The sequence below is a fragment of the Thamnophis sirtalis genome, unplaced genomic scaffold (genome assembly GCF_051295495.1).
Source record: "Thamnophis sirtalis isolate CommonGarterSnake01/CBP01778 unplaced genomic scaffold, rThaSir2_p1.2 scaffold_4, whole genome shotgun sequence".
Classification (NCBI taxonomy): Eukaryota; Metazoa; Chordata; class Lepidosauria; order Squamata; family Natricidae; genus Thamnophis; species Thamnophis sirtalis.
The window spans coordinates 131,743,901-131,759,212 of record NW_028261384.1 but is presented as its reverse complement, the minus strand read 5'-3'; the positions used below and the strand labels follow the sequence as shown (position 1 = coordinate 131,759,212).

General features: G+C 47.5%; 1 protein-coding gene and 1 non-coding gene across 2 annotated transcripts in view; both read left to right on the top strand.

Annotated features, from left to right (window-relative positions):
* Positions 1-15,312, top strand: part of CHD8 (chromodomain helicase DNA binding protein 8) — a 137,042-nt gene that overhangs the window by 96,069 nt on the left and 25,661 nt on the right. Inside the window, exons 22-31 of the mRNA XM_087714191.1 lie at positions 1,910-2,020; positions 4,097-4,308; positions 6,416-6,615; positions 7,470-7,662; positions 8,660-8,749; positions 10,495-10,598; positions 11,675-11,789; positions 12,061-12,132; positions 13,167-13,225; positions 13,817-14,012. Of these exons, the coding sequence (XP_087570317.1) occupies positions 1,910-2,020; positions 4,097-4,308; positions 6,416-6,615; positions 7,470-7,662; positions 8,660-8,749; positions 10,495-10,598; positions 11,675-11,789; positions 12,061-12,132; positions 13,167-13,225; positions 13,817-14,012 (1,352 nt within the window). The remainder of the gene's footprint in view (positions 1-1,909; positions 2,021-4,096; positions 4,309-6,415; positions 6,616-7,469; positions 7,663-8,659; positions 8,750-10,494; positions 10,599-11,674; positions 11,790-12,060; positions 12,133-13,166; positions 13,226-13,816; positions 14,013-15,312) is intronic.
* Positions 11,879-11,991, top strand: LOC148046662 (small nucleolar RNA U6-53/MBII-28). Its single transcript, XR_015696553.1, has one exon. It is a non-coding gene; the product is annotated as a small nucleolar RNA U6-53/MBII-28 (small nucleolar RNA).

Sequence of the window (15,312 nt, the reverse complement as noted above, 5' to 3'; positions counted from 1 at the left end):
CACCTCAAGCACAAAGTCCAGAAGTGGTTTCCATGTGGCAACAAAAAGTACTTTGCTTTGATCAAAACGGTCAATTTAGCCATTTCTGCCGACTCCATCAGCTTCTGTAGCCATTCGTCCATGGTGGGAATCGAAATATCCTTCCATTTTTCGTCGTCTTGCTGCGATCAACATATTTCATATCCAAGTTCCATTTTTTTTTCCTCCAAGTCTTGTCCTATTAAACCCAAAACCAAGAAGGCTGGGGGTTCACTCTGACAGTTTAAAGTTTAATCTAGAAATGGAAGAAGGAGAAAGAGAGGGAGATTAATGAAACCTGATTGTATGCTCATGCAAATAGCAATAGCAGTTGTTGCTGGTGCTGTTGTTAGTTGCAAAATTGTGTCTGACCCATCGCGACCCCATGGACAATGTTCCTCCAGGCCTTCCTGTCCTCTATCATCCTCTGGAGTCCATTTAAGCTCAGGCCGGCTGCTTCAGTGACTCCATCCTCATTCTCTGTTGTTCCCTTCTTCTTTTGCCCACCATCATTCCCAGCATGAGGCTCTTCTCCAGAGAGTCCTTCCTTCTCATTAGGTGGCCAAAGTATTTGAGTTTCATCTTCAGGATCTGGCCTTCTAAAGAGCAGTCAGGGTTGATTTCTTCTAGGACTGACAGGTTTGATGGCCTTGCAGTCCAGGGGACTCGCAGGAGTCTTCTCCAGCACCATAGTTTCAAAGGCCTCAATTCTTTGGCGCTCAGCCTTCTTATGGTCCAGCCTTCACAGCCACACATTGCAACTGGGAAAACCATAGCCTTGACTATAGGTTATTTTGTTGGCAGGGTGATGTCTCTGCTTTTTAGTATGCTGTCTAGATTTACCATAGCTTTCCTCCTCAGGAGCAAGCCTCTTTTAATTTCTTGCCTGCAGTCCCCATCTGCGGTGATCTTGGAACCCAGGAAAATACCAGTCACTACCTCCATGCAATAGCATTTAATTTGTATACCTCTTTATGGTGCTTTACAGCCCTCTCTAAGCGGTTTACAGAGTCAGCCTATTCCCTGCAATAATTTGAGTCCTCATTTTACCCACCTCGGAAGGATGGAAGCCTGAGTCAACCTTGAGCCTGGTGAAATTCAAACTCCCAAAATTGCAGGCAGCCGGCATTCAGCAGAAGTAACTTGCAGTAATGCACTCTTAACCACTGCGTCACTGCAGCTCTTGAAGTCTTTCTCATCGTTCACACTTTTAAGACAATGAACTGAGTTTCCCACAACACACTGAGCCACAAAGTATCTAACCACTGTTAGGTAAGCTCCCCGTTGGGAGAGCGAGTGCGTTCAGAGAAGCATTGTGAGAGTTGTGTTGGAGAACACACAAACCAGCATACAGAGACACTGCAGTTTAAATAGGCTTTTACTTTCATGGAAATAGAGGTATCAGAGTCCATCAAACGAGCCAAGTCATACACAGATAATTCAGTCAGACATCAATGTCTTTCAGTTAAGGGATAATCCAAATAACATAGTCCATAAACATACAAACAGTCTGGTACTCAAAGTTTGCTAGCAGTTGCAAAACTTACAATAGCTCACGGCACTTTCTAACAGCCAGCTTCCAAAACACTCAGATCAGATCAGCCCAGCATCTAACAAACAGAGAGCTAACAGTCGTTCTGGCTCCCTCTTATGGCCGATTGAGGAAAACAGCAACCAATCACATTTTACAGTATGACTTAAAAGAAACAGGTATAGCATTGTTACATGATTATATATTGCCAACCCAACCATTAGAATTATATTCCAAACAACCACGATTCTGGTGGGCTGTATAAATCTAGCAGAAAGGTTTGTACATGAGACCGTGCGTGAAGTATGCTTGCTACTCACACGGTCTTCTTCCTTCCTTTTGCCTCTTCTCCTTTCCCAGGCAAGTTTTGTGGCCTCTGAAAACAGGACAGACATCGCCCTGGATGACCCCAACTTCTGGCAGAAATGGGCTAAGAAAGCAGATTTGGACCTGGATCTCCTGAACAGTAAGGTGTGTTGAACTGGGATGAGGGATGCAGTCAACTCGTATGATTGGCTGGCTGAGTAATAGAAGAATCAGGAGAAGGATGGCATGACATTTAATCTCTCATGGCACAGAATCCTAGCTGTGAGGATGACAGATTATTTTCTCTGCTCCAGGACTGGATCCTCTGGTCACCAATTGGTGGTCCGTGGACCACTGGTGGTTTGTGAGAAAAGTGTGGTGGTCTACAGAAAAATTCTTTGCATTTTTTATGTGGCACTAAATCAAGGGTCCTCCAACTACGCCCCCTGGGACGGATATGTGCAATTAATGTTTGTGTTACTGCAGAGAGTCTCCCCCTTGGGGGTCTTTTTTTATGGGTCAGAGGGGGAGGGAGAAATTCTGACTTGGGGTCTGCTTTAGCCTCCTGGTGTGGGGCTTTGGGCAAAGGCTGGAGGGAAGTTCCCGCTGGTGGCGAAGAGCTGGAGGGGCTCGTTCCAGTGGGACTACATCATGGCCTGGAACTGGCTGACCATCTCAGCCTGCTGAGCCTCCAGGTGCCACTACCTGGCCTTGAACTCCTACAGGTCTTCCCTCTGCTTGGAAAGCCTCTGCTTGTAGTCCTCAGTGAGATGGTCATCATGCGTCAAATCTGGGCATTACTTTTAAGGAGGATTTGGGCAAACCAAAATAGGTTTAGATAAGGAGCAGAGAGGAGCAATTAGGAGACTAAGTTCGGTTATAAGAGATTGGGGGAGGGGGGGAATGGGAAGGTTGCCTTCAAATGTAGAACATGGTATAGTGTGGGGTCCTTGGTTGTTTTGCTGCGGACATTTCATTATCCAAACAAGGGAACATCATCAGTATGACTGCTGATTTTAACTGATGATAGCAATAACTATAGCACTTAGACAGTTATACCGCTTCATAGTGCCTTACAGCCCTTTCTAGGCAGTTTATAGAGTCAGCCTATAGTCCGCAACAATCTGGGTGCTCATTTTGTCGAGCTTGGAAGGATGGATTTGCATTCCTATGCTGTCTTGAACTTGAAAGGCTGTTTCCAAGTCTTAAGATTCAGTGATGGAAAGAGGGCAAGAGTGAGAATTGTCCATGGAGGAATTGAAATATGTCTGGAGGGGAATTGGCATATGGTGAGAGATCCAGAAGGGAATTGACACACGTTCAGAGATCCAGAGGGGAATTGACACACATTCAGAGATCCAGAGGGGAACTGACATGTTCAGAGATCCAGAGGGGAACTGACACACATTCAGAGATCCAGAGGGAAATTGACACACATTCAGAAATCCAGAGGGGAATTGACACACGTTCAGAGATCCAGAGGAGAATTGACACATGTTCAGAGATCCAGAGGGGAATTGACACACGTTCAGAGATCCAGAGGGGATTGACACATGTTCAGAGATCCAGAGGGGATTGACACATGTTCAGAGATCCAGAGGGGAATTGACACACGTTCAGGGATCCAGAGGGGAATTGACACACGTTCAGGGATCCAGAGAGGAATTGACACATGTTCAGAGATCCAGAGGGGAACTGACATAAGTTCAGAGATCCAGAAGGGGATTGACACATGTTCAGAGATCCAGAAGGGAATTGACACACATTCAGAGATCCAGATGGGAATTGACACATGTTCAGAGATCCAGAGGGGAATTGACACATGTTCAGAGATTCAGAGGGGAATTGACACACGTTCAGAGATCCAGAGGAGAATTGACACACGTTCAGAGATCCAGAGGGGAATTGACACACATTCAGAGATCCAGAAGGGGATTGACACATGTTCAGAGATCCAGAGGGGAATTGACACATGTTCAGAGATCCAGAGGGGAATTGACATGTCGAGACACGTTGAATTGACACACATTCAGAGATCCAGAGGGGAATTGACACACGTTCAGAGATCCAGAGGGGAATTGACACACGTTTAGAGATCCAAAGGGGAATTGACATGTCGAGACACGTTGAATTGACACACGTTCAGAGATCCAGAGGTGATTGACACACATTCAGAGATCCAGAGGAGAATTGACACACATTCAGAGATCCAGAGGGTTTTTTCCTCTTCGTTTCCTGCAGAACAACCTGGTGATTGACACGCCTCGCATCCGCAAGCAGACTCGCCACTTCAGTACACTGAAGGACGACGACCTGGTTGAGTTCTCCGACTTGGAGAGCGACGATGACGACCGGCCGCGCTCCCGGCGCCATGACCGGCACCACCATCCCCTCCACCATTCGTACGGGCGCACCGACTGCTTCCAGGTGGAGAAACAACTGCTAGTCTATGGGTATGTGGCGTGGAGGGAGGCCTCCTGAAAAGCAACGGGACGTTTGGAAAGGAGGATTATGGGAGTTGTAGGGGAAGATGTGCATCTTTGTGTGTGTGTTTTAATCCAATTTCTTATGGGAAGAGGGAGGATTATCTTGGAATCTTAGAATAGAAATAGGAATGGAATGGAATAGAATAGAATTAGAAATAGAATAGAATAACAGTTGGAAAGGACCTTGAAGGTCTTCTAGTCCAACCCCCTGCCAAGTCAGGGAACCCTACACCACATCAGACAAATGGTTGTCCAATCTCTTCTTAAAAACTTCCAGTGTTGGAGCATTTATAACTACTGGAGGCAAGTCATTCCACTGATTAATTGTTCTAACTGTCAGGATATTTCTCCTTCGTTCTAGGTTGCTAGGTTAGTGAGAGCAGCTCAAGGAGAGAAAGTCGTGGTAGATTGTCCCAAAGTGTTTTGTTTTTTTTTCAAGAAGCAACTGGACTTTCTGATTTTTTTTCTTTGGGGGCCTTTCACTTCTCATCCAAGAAGCATCTTCAGCTGAGTTGTCCCAAAGAGCTGAAGAAGAAGACGCTTCTTGGATGAGAAGCAAAAGGCCTTCAAAGGAAAAAAAAAAGCCCAGTTGCCTCTTGAAAAAGCATATTTGGGACTACCATGACCTGAATGACAGAGAATCTCCATAGTTATGTGTTCTGACCCCCCTCTCCATACACCAAGGCATTCCAAGACAAGATTACTGCTAGACGATTTATTCACAGTAAATCAACACTGACCAGACCTTGGCAGCAATCCAGACTTCCAAGATAAGAAATATAAACAAGAGCTTCTCTAGCATTGGTAATGAAGTTGAAGCCTGCAAACAGTCTCCTCCCAAAGTATCTCCTTATATACTCTCTTGAGAGGAGCCTAATTACAACCACCTGGGTCCAATTATCTTATGTATCTACGTAGTTGTTCTGTGCATCTATCTGCCCGCCGTTGCCTGGCGTCCAGGAGCAACTCCCTTGTCTCCCACACTGCTCCAAGGCCTGACGTCCTGGGCACACTCCCTTTGGCTTTCACCGCTGCTCCATGCCTCAGGCGCCTCCTGGTGGCCAACCAGCCTCTCTGGTCCCTGCTCGGAGTCTGAACCCTGTCCAGGGTCCTCCACATCTTCCAGAGCCGACTCATAGGGCCCCTCGCTGCCGGAGTCTGTTTGCAGCTCCAACGGCTCCTGCTGGGCCACAACAGTTATGGTAGATTGGCTTCCTCATAGTACAGGTAGGGAGTTAGTTCAACTACCAATTATTTTATTTTTGAATTTAAACTAACAATTAGTTTGATTGAGGCAAGAAAAAAATAGCTTTTTTTTTATTTGCCAAAAAACAAAAGAGGGAGGGTGAATACAATTCTGATGGAGAAATAAATTCCTGGATCACATGTGTGTGTAAGTGAACCATTGCTACTACAAGTAATCCTCGACTTACAACAATTCATTTAGTGACTGTTTAGAGTTACAATGGGACTAGGGAAAAAGGGACTTAGGATGCATCTTTCACACTGACAACCATTGCCACATTCGCATGGTCACTTGATGAAAATTCAGATGCTTGGAACTGATTCATATTTAGTTTTGGAGTTTGGTTCATATTTAGTTTTGGAGTTTGGAAGCCGGAGAAGAAGTTATGCTTGGAGCGCCACCACGGCGGCAGCTGGGCCAGGGCATGGTGAGGCTGGGAGGCATGCTGCTGTGGGCGAAACAGGCGCTCACCCAACCCCCTTCTCCAGCTGGGCAGAGCTCCATGCACTGACATGGAGGGGGTATCGCAAATGTGCCAAGCCGCAGAAGCTGGGGAGCGGGCAGAGCACCATGTGCCTTGTCTGTGCCCGGCTGTTCGGGAGCCCGCTTACAAGGGAGCAGCTGCCCGGCAACCCCAAAACAATAAGCCCCCCCCCTCTATAATAAGCCCAAGGCCATATTTCGTGGGTCAAAAGAAAATAAGACCCTGTCTTATTTTGGGGGAAACACAGTAGTTAGGGTAATGACAAGCCAGCTCAGAGAGCACCAAGAGCCCCTCCCCATCCTTATTAGCCATCTGAGCAATGTCTCTGTTGCTTTGCCTGGCAGCTGGGGCCGCTGGAGGGAGATCCTGTCGCATGGACGTTTCAAGCGGCGGATGTCCGAGCGGGACGTGGAGACCATCTGCCGTGCCATCCTGGTCTACTGCTTGATGCATTATCGGGGCGACGAGAACATCAAAGGATTCATCTGGGATCTCATCAGCCCGGTTGAAAACGGCAAAGCCAAGGAGCTTCAGAACCACTCGGGTAAGCGAGAGGGAAGGGGCTCCTTTGATAGAACTTAGAATAATAACTTTATTGTCACGTTGAATGTAGACTAATTGGCATTCATTAAAATGAAATTCCGTTGCATATGGCTCTCAAAGGTTGACCACCTCCAATAAACACTACGAAAACATGTCAAAATAAATTCTGCATATGCTCACATACATTCTATGACAGAGGGAAAGAACATAGTCTAGTTCGGATATATGTATGTACATGGTGAGAAAAATGATTCTATACCAGACGGATGGCTTAGGGAACAAAGCTTTTCCAGAATCAGTCCTACTAGAAACCTCCCAAAGGAGGAGCAACAGAAACAGACCGTAAAGTGGGTGTGTGGGGTCTTTAACAATGCTTCAAGCACTTAGCACATAGCGTTTATAAGCAGCATCCTGAACAAGAGAAAGTGAGCTTCCTATAATCATCTCCACTGTCCTCACCACTCTCTTTATGAGCTTTCTATCTCAGACACTGCGGCCACCAAACCAAACAATGACGCAGTTTGTTAAGACGTGCTCAATCATGCCTCTGTAAAAAATATCATCCCCTCTATTGCTGTCCTTTGAGAGTGTTACCCACACCTATGTGTCCATTCTGTTGATAGGAAGACTTTGATCCAAGCTTGAGATTGTGGCCTCCTTAATCCTTTTCCAGAGTGGAGAGAATTTAGGGTGGTGGACTCTTGGGAAATGGAATAATGTTGGTGTCCCTTTGCTGTTGGTGAGCCCTTTAAGTGGCTCCTTCTGTGTTGTGTCTGTGTGTGTGTGTGAGTTGAGCTACTCTGCAAAAGCCGGGGTGACCTAATCCCTATTGCACTGGTTCCATATTATACCTAGCCCCTGCTCTGAGCTCCCTTCCTGTTCCTCGGGCAGGCCTGTCCATCCCGGTTCCACGGGGCCGCAAGGGGAAGAAAGTCAAGTCTCAGACCACGTTTGATCTCCAGAAAGCAGAGTGGATCCACAAGTACAACCCGGACACTCTCTTCCAAGATGAAGGCTACAAGAAACATCTTAAGCACCAATGCAACAAGTAAGAAGGGAGGGGGGGAATGAAGGGAGATCCAGCCCGGGGTGCTCCTGTAAAGCCAGTAGAAGCCAACTCCCTGGATCCCAATCTTTTTTCCATGCAGAAAAGATGGGAGCTCCAAGGTGGTAGACAGATAGTGCCAGATCTCAACCTCAGTCTTCAAAAATGCTGGTTTTGGCATTTTCCCAATTTGCTGTTCGAGAGGCTGGGTGTGGTCCACTGAAAAATAATTGTATGGTGGTAATGCTGTCTCTTTCTTTCTTTCTTTCTTCCTTTCTTTCTTCCATATCTTTCTATCTATATAATTGCCTATTTCTATCTAACTAACCTGTCTGTCTGTCTGTCTGTCTGTCTATCTATCTATCTCCTATCTCTGCTATCTATCTCCTACCTATGCTATCTATCTATCCATCTATCTATCTATCATCCATCCATATCTACCTGTCAAATCCATATCTACCTATCATCTATCTGTCGTTATAATCCCCCCACCCATCCATCTATATCTATATCTATCTATCTATCTTTCTATCTATCTATCATCCATCCATCCATCCATATCTACCTGTCAAATTACCTATCATCTACCTGTCATTATAATCCACCCATCCATCTCTATCTATCTATCTATCTATCTATCTATCTATCTATCTATCTATCTATCTATCTATCTATCTATCTATCTATCTATCTATCTATCTATCTATCTATCTGGTTAATCCATCTGATTTTTATCCCACCTTTTTACTTTATACATAACTCAAGGCAACAAACATACATAATATTCCTTCTCCTTTATTTACCCCACAACAACCGTGAGATAGGTTAAGCTGAAAGCAAGTGACTGGCCCAAGACCACTGAGCTGGCTTTCATGTTTAACCTTTTGCCATCGTCACTGACTTAACAGTGGAGACAGACAATGTCTTGGAACGTGGGTGGGTGCAATTTGTCAAACGATGCTTGGTCCTTCCAACAGAAAGGTATTATTTTCCTCTTTAGGGTGCTGCTCAGGGTCCGAATGCTTTATTACTTGCGTCAGGAGGTGATCGGGGACCAGGCTGAGAAAGTGTTGGCAGGTGCTGCTTCCAGGTAAAAAAAATGATGTTTACAAAGGTGGCCTGGGGGAGTTCTGTGGGCTTATCCCCCACAATTACTGATGTTCCACCTTTTGTTTTTATTCAACGACTTTGCGGTTATAACTAACTAGCTGATAACCCAGCATTGCCTGGGTACTTATTTATATTGGGGAAATGTTCGGACCAAACGTCATTTGTAGTGTTGAATTTCCCCCCTTACCAGTGGGAGCCCTCTTGCGGAGCACTGGGAAGCTATTACCATGGCAACTCCACTGCGCTGTACAGTAGAATCCATTTTATGGTAGTGCAGTAGAAGCCATTTTAAGGCACAACAAGCTTCATCTTAACAGAACACACACACACATCTCGAGGGGTGTAAGGTGTGTCGTACCCCCACAGTATTTGTCTCCAGGGATTAGGCCATCTGTGTTCCAAGTTTGGTTGAAATTGCTCGAGGCGTTCCAGAGTTATGCTAGAACACGCAAAGACACACACACTCAGCCGTTTTATATAGTATATAGATGGATGGGTATGGTTGGTATAGAAAACGAGCATTGATTGTTTCAGTGGATTTCGTGACAAACTTTTTCCGTTAGGGGTGTGTTTCTTTGAGTCCTTATTTAAGAAAAGGATTTGTATATAGGCCTCCTGCTTGAGAAGGGAGTCGGACTAGAAGACCTCCAAGGTCCCTTCCAACTCTTGTTACTCTGATTTTTAAAGGCGCCCATCCCACCAGATAACTGTTCTTAATGATGAGCCGTTGTGGCTTCGCCTTAGCAACTTCTGAGTTTGTTTATTTTTTTATCAAACATATTTACTTCTCCAAGTCAGTCATTTTGTTAAAGAGATTTTTTTAAAATCCTGGCAAAAGAGCCTCTGTTTATTTATTTTCTCTTGTAAATGGATTACTGTGGTGCATCTAAGGTGTCAAACTCAATTTCATTGAGGACCACATCAAGGCTGTCGTTGACCTCAAAAGTGGGGGGGACAGGGACACTGAGTGGGCATGGCCAGCTTAACACCACTCCCCAAACTGCCAGCATGTTTCCTCTTTGCATTAGACCAGTCCGAAGCCACACTGGCCCGATATTTCCTCTTCGCATTATGTAGTCTGAGCCGAACCCTTGCTGGCCCGATGTCTCCTCTTTGCATTGGGTAGATCAGCCAAAGCCACGCGGCTTACCGTATTTTCCAGCGTATAAGACGACTTTTTAACCCCAAAAATGTATTTCAAAAATCGGGGGTCGTCTTATATGCCGGGTATAAGAAAAACCCTACAAAAAGAAAAGAAAAGGCTGCGCCACCACCAGCGCAGATGCTGGCCTTTCAATCGTTAAACTCGGCGCTCCTCGCCTGGGCACATGGATGGATGAGGGTTGGGATGGCTTAGTAAGGTCTGGCTGGCGGTCAGGAGGAGGAAGGCGCTGAGCTCAAAGTACGAAAGCGCGGCAGCGCGGAGGCCTTCCAATGGCTCGCGGGCGCCTGAAATTAGCGGGCCGTCTTATACGCCCAGTCGCCTTGCACAGCGGAATATATGGTACATTTTCCAGGACAGCCCCACGAGCCGGAAATAACCATATCACAGCCCACGAGCCTTGTGTTTGATTACCTCTGATCTAAGGGCAATCTACTCTGCGCTCTGAGTGAGGCTACGAAAGCAGAGCTAGGATTTGGGAGTCGTCTTGGTTCCTGTTTCACATCTCACAAGTCCTTTGTCTTGTCTTGTTTTGTTCCCATTTCCCACCTTCATCCCTGCAGCGAAACTGATATCTGGTTTCCGCTCGTGGATCAGGCAGAAGTCCCCACAGCCTGGTGGGACACGGAAGCAGACAAATCGTTGCTCCTTGGGGTCTTCAAACATGGTGAGTGATAACTTCTGGATGGGAATGCCCCTTCCTTTCGCAAGGAGGAGCCGATCCAACTCTCAGGCCCAAAACCAGAGATGAGACAACGAGACCCAGTCAAATCCAGTCCTTTCTTTGCTTACACCTAATTGGCAGATTCCTTAACAGCTACAGCGATCATCAAACAGGTGTGACTCATTTAGCAACCGGCTTGCTTAGCAGTGAAAATTCCTGCCCCTATGGTGGTCATAAGTCAAGGACTACCAATAAATTATCAGTGGACGGAAGCCGCCAAATCTAAATTATATTCAATCTAAATTCATTTAATCTAGAGGACTCTAAAAACAACAAAACTGTTCTGACCGAGGCTTCCCCAGCAGCACGAAGCCGAGTTCTTGTCCCAATAAACCCCTTTTATTTCATTTACAGTGAATTCCTCTCCAGCAAAGTCTTTTCTGTCCCACAGTCTTTCAGGATAGTTCACAATTACCAACCTTTATCAGGCTTCCAGAGTGGCCAGACCGATATTTTTCAGACGCCGAAATACTTGGCAAGAATGCAGGAATGAACTAAGTGTCTCCTGCAAACTCCACTCCCCTTTTGCTCCTCTTTTATTCCCTATGGGTGGGGCCATTCACCGTCCACCTTGTTCCTTAGCTGTTCCCTTCGTCTGGCAACTGCGCATGTGCACACTGTGAACAGGCTCCAACTGCTGTTCTTCTGCTCCACTGATGTCTGATTCCGAAGGTAGCTGATAACTGTTGGACGGCCCTGGCCCCACCACTGCCTCCGACGCGGAGCCCACATCAGAGCCTTCCCCAGACTCCAGGACTGGCCCATCTTCCTCCCCAACCTCCTCACTGTCCGAATCTGTTGCCAGCTCCGCTGGGCGCTGGCGGACCACAACACAGAGTCTTATTCCATTAGGGGTGTTACTTAGAACCCTGACACTTGATTACTCTTGGATAAGAGCCCTCTAAGGAACGCCAGGACTAGAGGCTTAACCGGGAAGCTGACTTTATAGTCTTAACCTCTGCCTGAGGTTACACGGGGACATAAACCCTTGAGGCACTGATGTTTGGCCTTTCCTTCAGGCTACGAGAAGTACAACACCATGCGAGCTGACCCCGCGCTCTGTTTCCTGGAGAAAGCCGGCCGCCCGGATGACAAGGCCATTGCCGCTGAGCACCGACCGGATGTGGGCGAAGGGTGAGAGGCCGCTTGGGCTGGAGTTGAGCCATTCTCAAGGCTGGGGAGGGGGGTGGACGGCGGACGATGGGGACAGTGGGTGGGAACCACACCCATGATGACTCGCCATGCTAATACCGAGGCACCGAGGGAGGGGACCACTGGCCCCAATCTCGGGTGTCTGTGAGTTCACATTTACTTCTCAAAGGAAGTTCTGAGGTGTGTCTAGAAAGCAGAGGAAGGATGCCGGGATTTCCAAGCAATAATTGACTAGTTCTTATGTCACTGGCAGGGTGGATTTTGACAAGGACTGCGAGGATCCGGAATACAAACCAGTTGGAGCCCCTGCCAAGGAGCAGACGAAGAGGTGGGATCCTAAACCCAATTGCACTGTTGATATAGCCCAGTGAGGGCTAACCTTTTTCTCCTTCCATACCGAAATCAACACCCATAACGGCCACACCCATAATGCAATGCCCCCTGCCCATGCTGACATGACACCTTGCTCTCCCTCACCCTCCTGTGCATGTGCGCAACCCACCCACCCACCTCCCACGCATACGTGCGACACCTTCCTCTCCTCGCACCACGTTTTGGGCCTAGCAGGGCTCCCTGAAGGCTCCTGACACCAAAAATGGGCGATGGGAGGGCGCATTGTGCACACCCACGGCCCGTTTTGGGTGTCTAGCTTGTCTCCCTGAAGCCTCCGGAAAGCAAAAACGGGGCACGGTGGGGAGGGGCACACCCCTCTACGCTTCCCCCTCCTCCTGGCGCATGCGTGGGCCTTTCCCACATGTACAGCAGAGACGCAAAATTCAACTGGCCGGCGGGAGGCGCATGTGCGGGTGGAGCTGAGCTGGGCAACACCTCGCGTGCCCGCAGAGAGGTTTGCCGCCATAGATAAAGCTCATCACCTCATGTTAAAAAAACCAGAACCCAAGATGCAGTGGTGGGATTCAGCCAGTTCGCACCTATTAGAAAAAGCACTTTCGAGACAACTGTGACTTGGATGACTGAGATTCTCCGCAGACGAAGAATTAAAACTACGTCTAGATGTAGCAAACTAGGGGGGAAAAGTCAGCTTGTAGGCTGCCTTAGGGACTCATTGGCACCTTTCAAGGCTGCTTTCTCACCCCCCACTCCATGCTGTTTGGGTGCCCGGGGGAAGTTTTAAGGGCAAAGTTAACTAATGGGAACGATATTTTTTTTTCCTTTGGGAAATTTGAGTTATGGAGAAACATGGGGGAAACATATGAAAGCTTCTATCTGCTTCCATGTTTTCCCACCTGGATCTTGTTTCCACAAGTAAAGCAAATTTATGACTTTTAGGCCAAAAACCATCATCCTTGGCTATAATGGTACTTGGCAATCCAGTTTAATTGCACTAATGTCTCCATTCCAGGGCGAAGCGCTAATGATGATGGATGAAGATATATCGGTGGTGGATGGGGAGGAAGGTAATTATACCACTCTATAAAGCCTTAGTTAGACCACACCTAGAATACTGAATCCAGTTTTGGTCACCATACTGTAAAAAAGATGTTAAGATGCTAGAAAAAGTGCAGAGAAGATCAACCATGATGATGAGGGGACTGGAGGCTAAAATATACGATGAACGGTTGCAGGAACTGGGCATGGCTAGTTTAGTGAAGAGAAGGACCAGGGGAGTCATGATATTTGAGGGGCTGACACAGAGAGGAAGGGGTCAAGCCTTTTTCCGAGGCACCCAAGGCCAGACAAGAAACAATGGATGGAAGCAGATCAAGGAGAGACTCAACCTAGAAATAAGGAGAAATTTTCTGACGGAACCAATGGAACAGAAGTGGTCTTCAGAAGTTGTGGGAGCTTCATCACTGGAGGCTTTCAAGAAGAGATTAGACTGTCATCTGTCAGAAATAGTGTAGGGTCTCATGCTTGGGTGGGTGGGGGGTTGGACTAGATGACCTACAAGATCCCTTCGAACACTGTTAATCTGTATCTCTACCATGGGAAGAGGGTCAACTGGAGGATGCACGAGTCACACCGCCGTCACTGTCATCATTCTCTAGGTCAGCCAGGGAATCTTTTCTGGCCTCCAGCCTCTGCGCTCACCGCCCGTTTGCGGCGACTAATCACGGCCTTCCAGCGGAGCTACAAGCGCGAGCAACTGAAGATGGAGGCGGCGGAGCGGGGGGATCGGCGGCGGCGACGTTGTGAGGCCGCCTTCAAGCTGAAGGAGATGGTGCGCCGAGAGAAGCAGCAGAGGTAATCTTGTGGGCCTGCTTTGGATCCCGCTCTCTTTATTTGGAGAAGCTGGGTCAGGAGAGGTACCGTATTTTATCGTGTAGAAGACGCTACTTTTCCTTTAAAATATTTGCTCGGAAACGGAGGGGCATCTTATACACAGGAGGACGAGGGGAGAAGATGTGGCCCGTCCCCATCCTCCAGCTGTGCCGCACATGCCCGACGAGCCTGTACATCATATGCAGCTCTGTCATTCTTCTCTGTTGCCATTGTTTCCTGTGTCACATTGCCCCTCTAGGTTTCATCTCTATTGTTCCTGTGATGCATTTTCTGTTCTTGTATTACTCTCTCTCTCTCTCTAATAAGATGGCTTCTGCACAGGGGTGGCTTGTAGTGTGCTTACTCACTCACTTTACATCTGTGATGGCAAACCATAGCCATCTCTGCAGGCATGCAAGCCATTGCCCTATGTCAGCTCCGGCACGCATGCGCACGCCACCCAGCTGATTTTTGGCCTCTCCGGAAAGCCAGGGGAGGCCGTTTTCGCCCTCCCCAGGCTCCAAGAAAGCCTCCAGAGCCTGGGAAGGGTGTAAAACGGGCCCACCGAAAGGTCGGAAACAGACCGTTTCTAGTTTCCAGGGGGCAGGGGAGGACGTAAACGGTCTGTTTCTGAACTCCCGTTTTTCACCCTCCCCAGGCTCCGGAGACTTTCCTGCAGCCTGGGGAGGGCGAAAGTGGCGTCTCCCGGCTCTCCGGAGGAAATATTAAGGTCAGCTTGGCGACAAGCAGCACATCGGCAGTGCAACCTGCCCGGGGGGGAGTGTTTGTGCATGTATGCGCACGTGGGGGCACACTTTGCATTATGGGTGCAAGCGCGTGCTGTCACACGTGCACACTCACATTTTTGGAACCCCAAAACAGAAAGTTTAGCCATCACTGCTCTACATGAAACATGGAGGCGTCTTCTAGACGGAAAAATACGGTACTTGAACCTGCGACTGAATCCCTCATAAAGTATCAGGATTCCACGTTAGGTTGCAGTTAAGATTTATTGCTCAAACCTTTGCAAAAGAACCTGGTGAACTAAAGGTCAATACAAGTGATCCCTGACTTACAATTAAGCCCGAGATGTATGTTGTTAAGTGAGATATTAAGTGAGTTTTGCCTCATTTTACAACCTTCCTTGCCGCAGTTGTTCAGGGAATCACTTGACATTCATCAGTTAGGATCCCGTGATCTTGGGACACAGCAGCGGTCATAAGTATGAACCAAGCATTGAATTTCATACGATGATGTTCGCTCGATCATGGGTATGCTACAA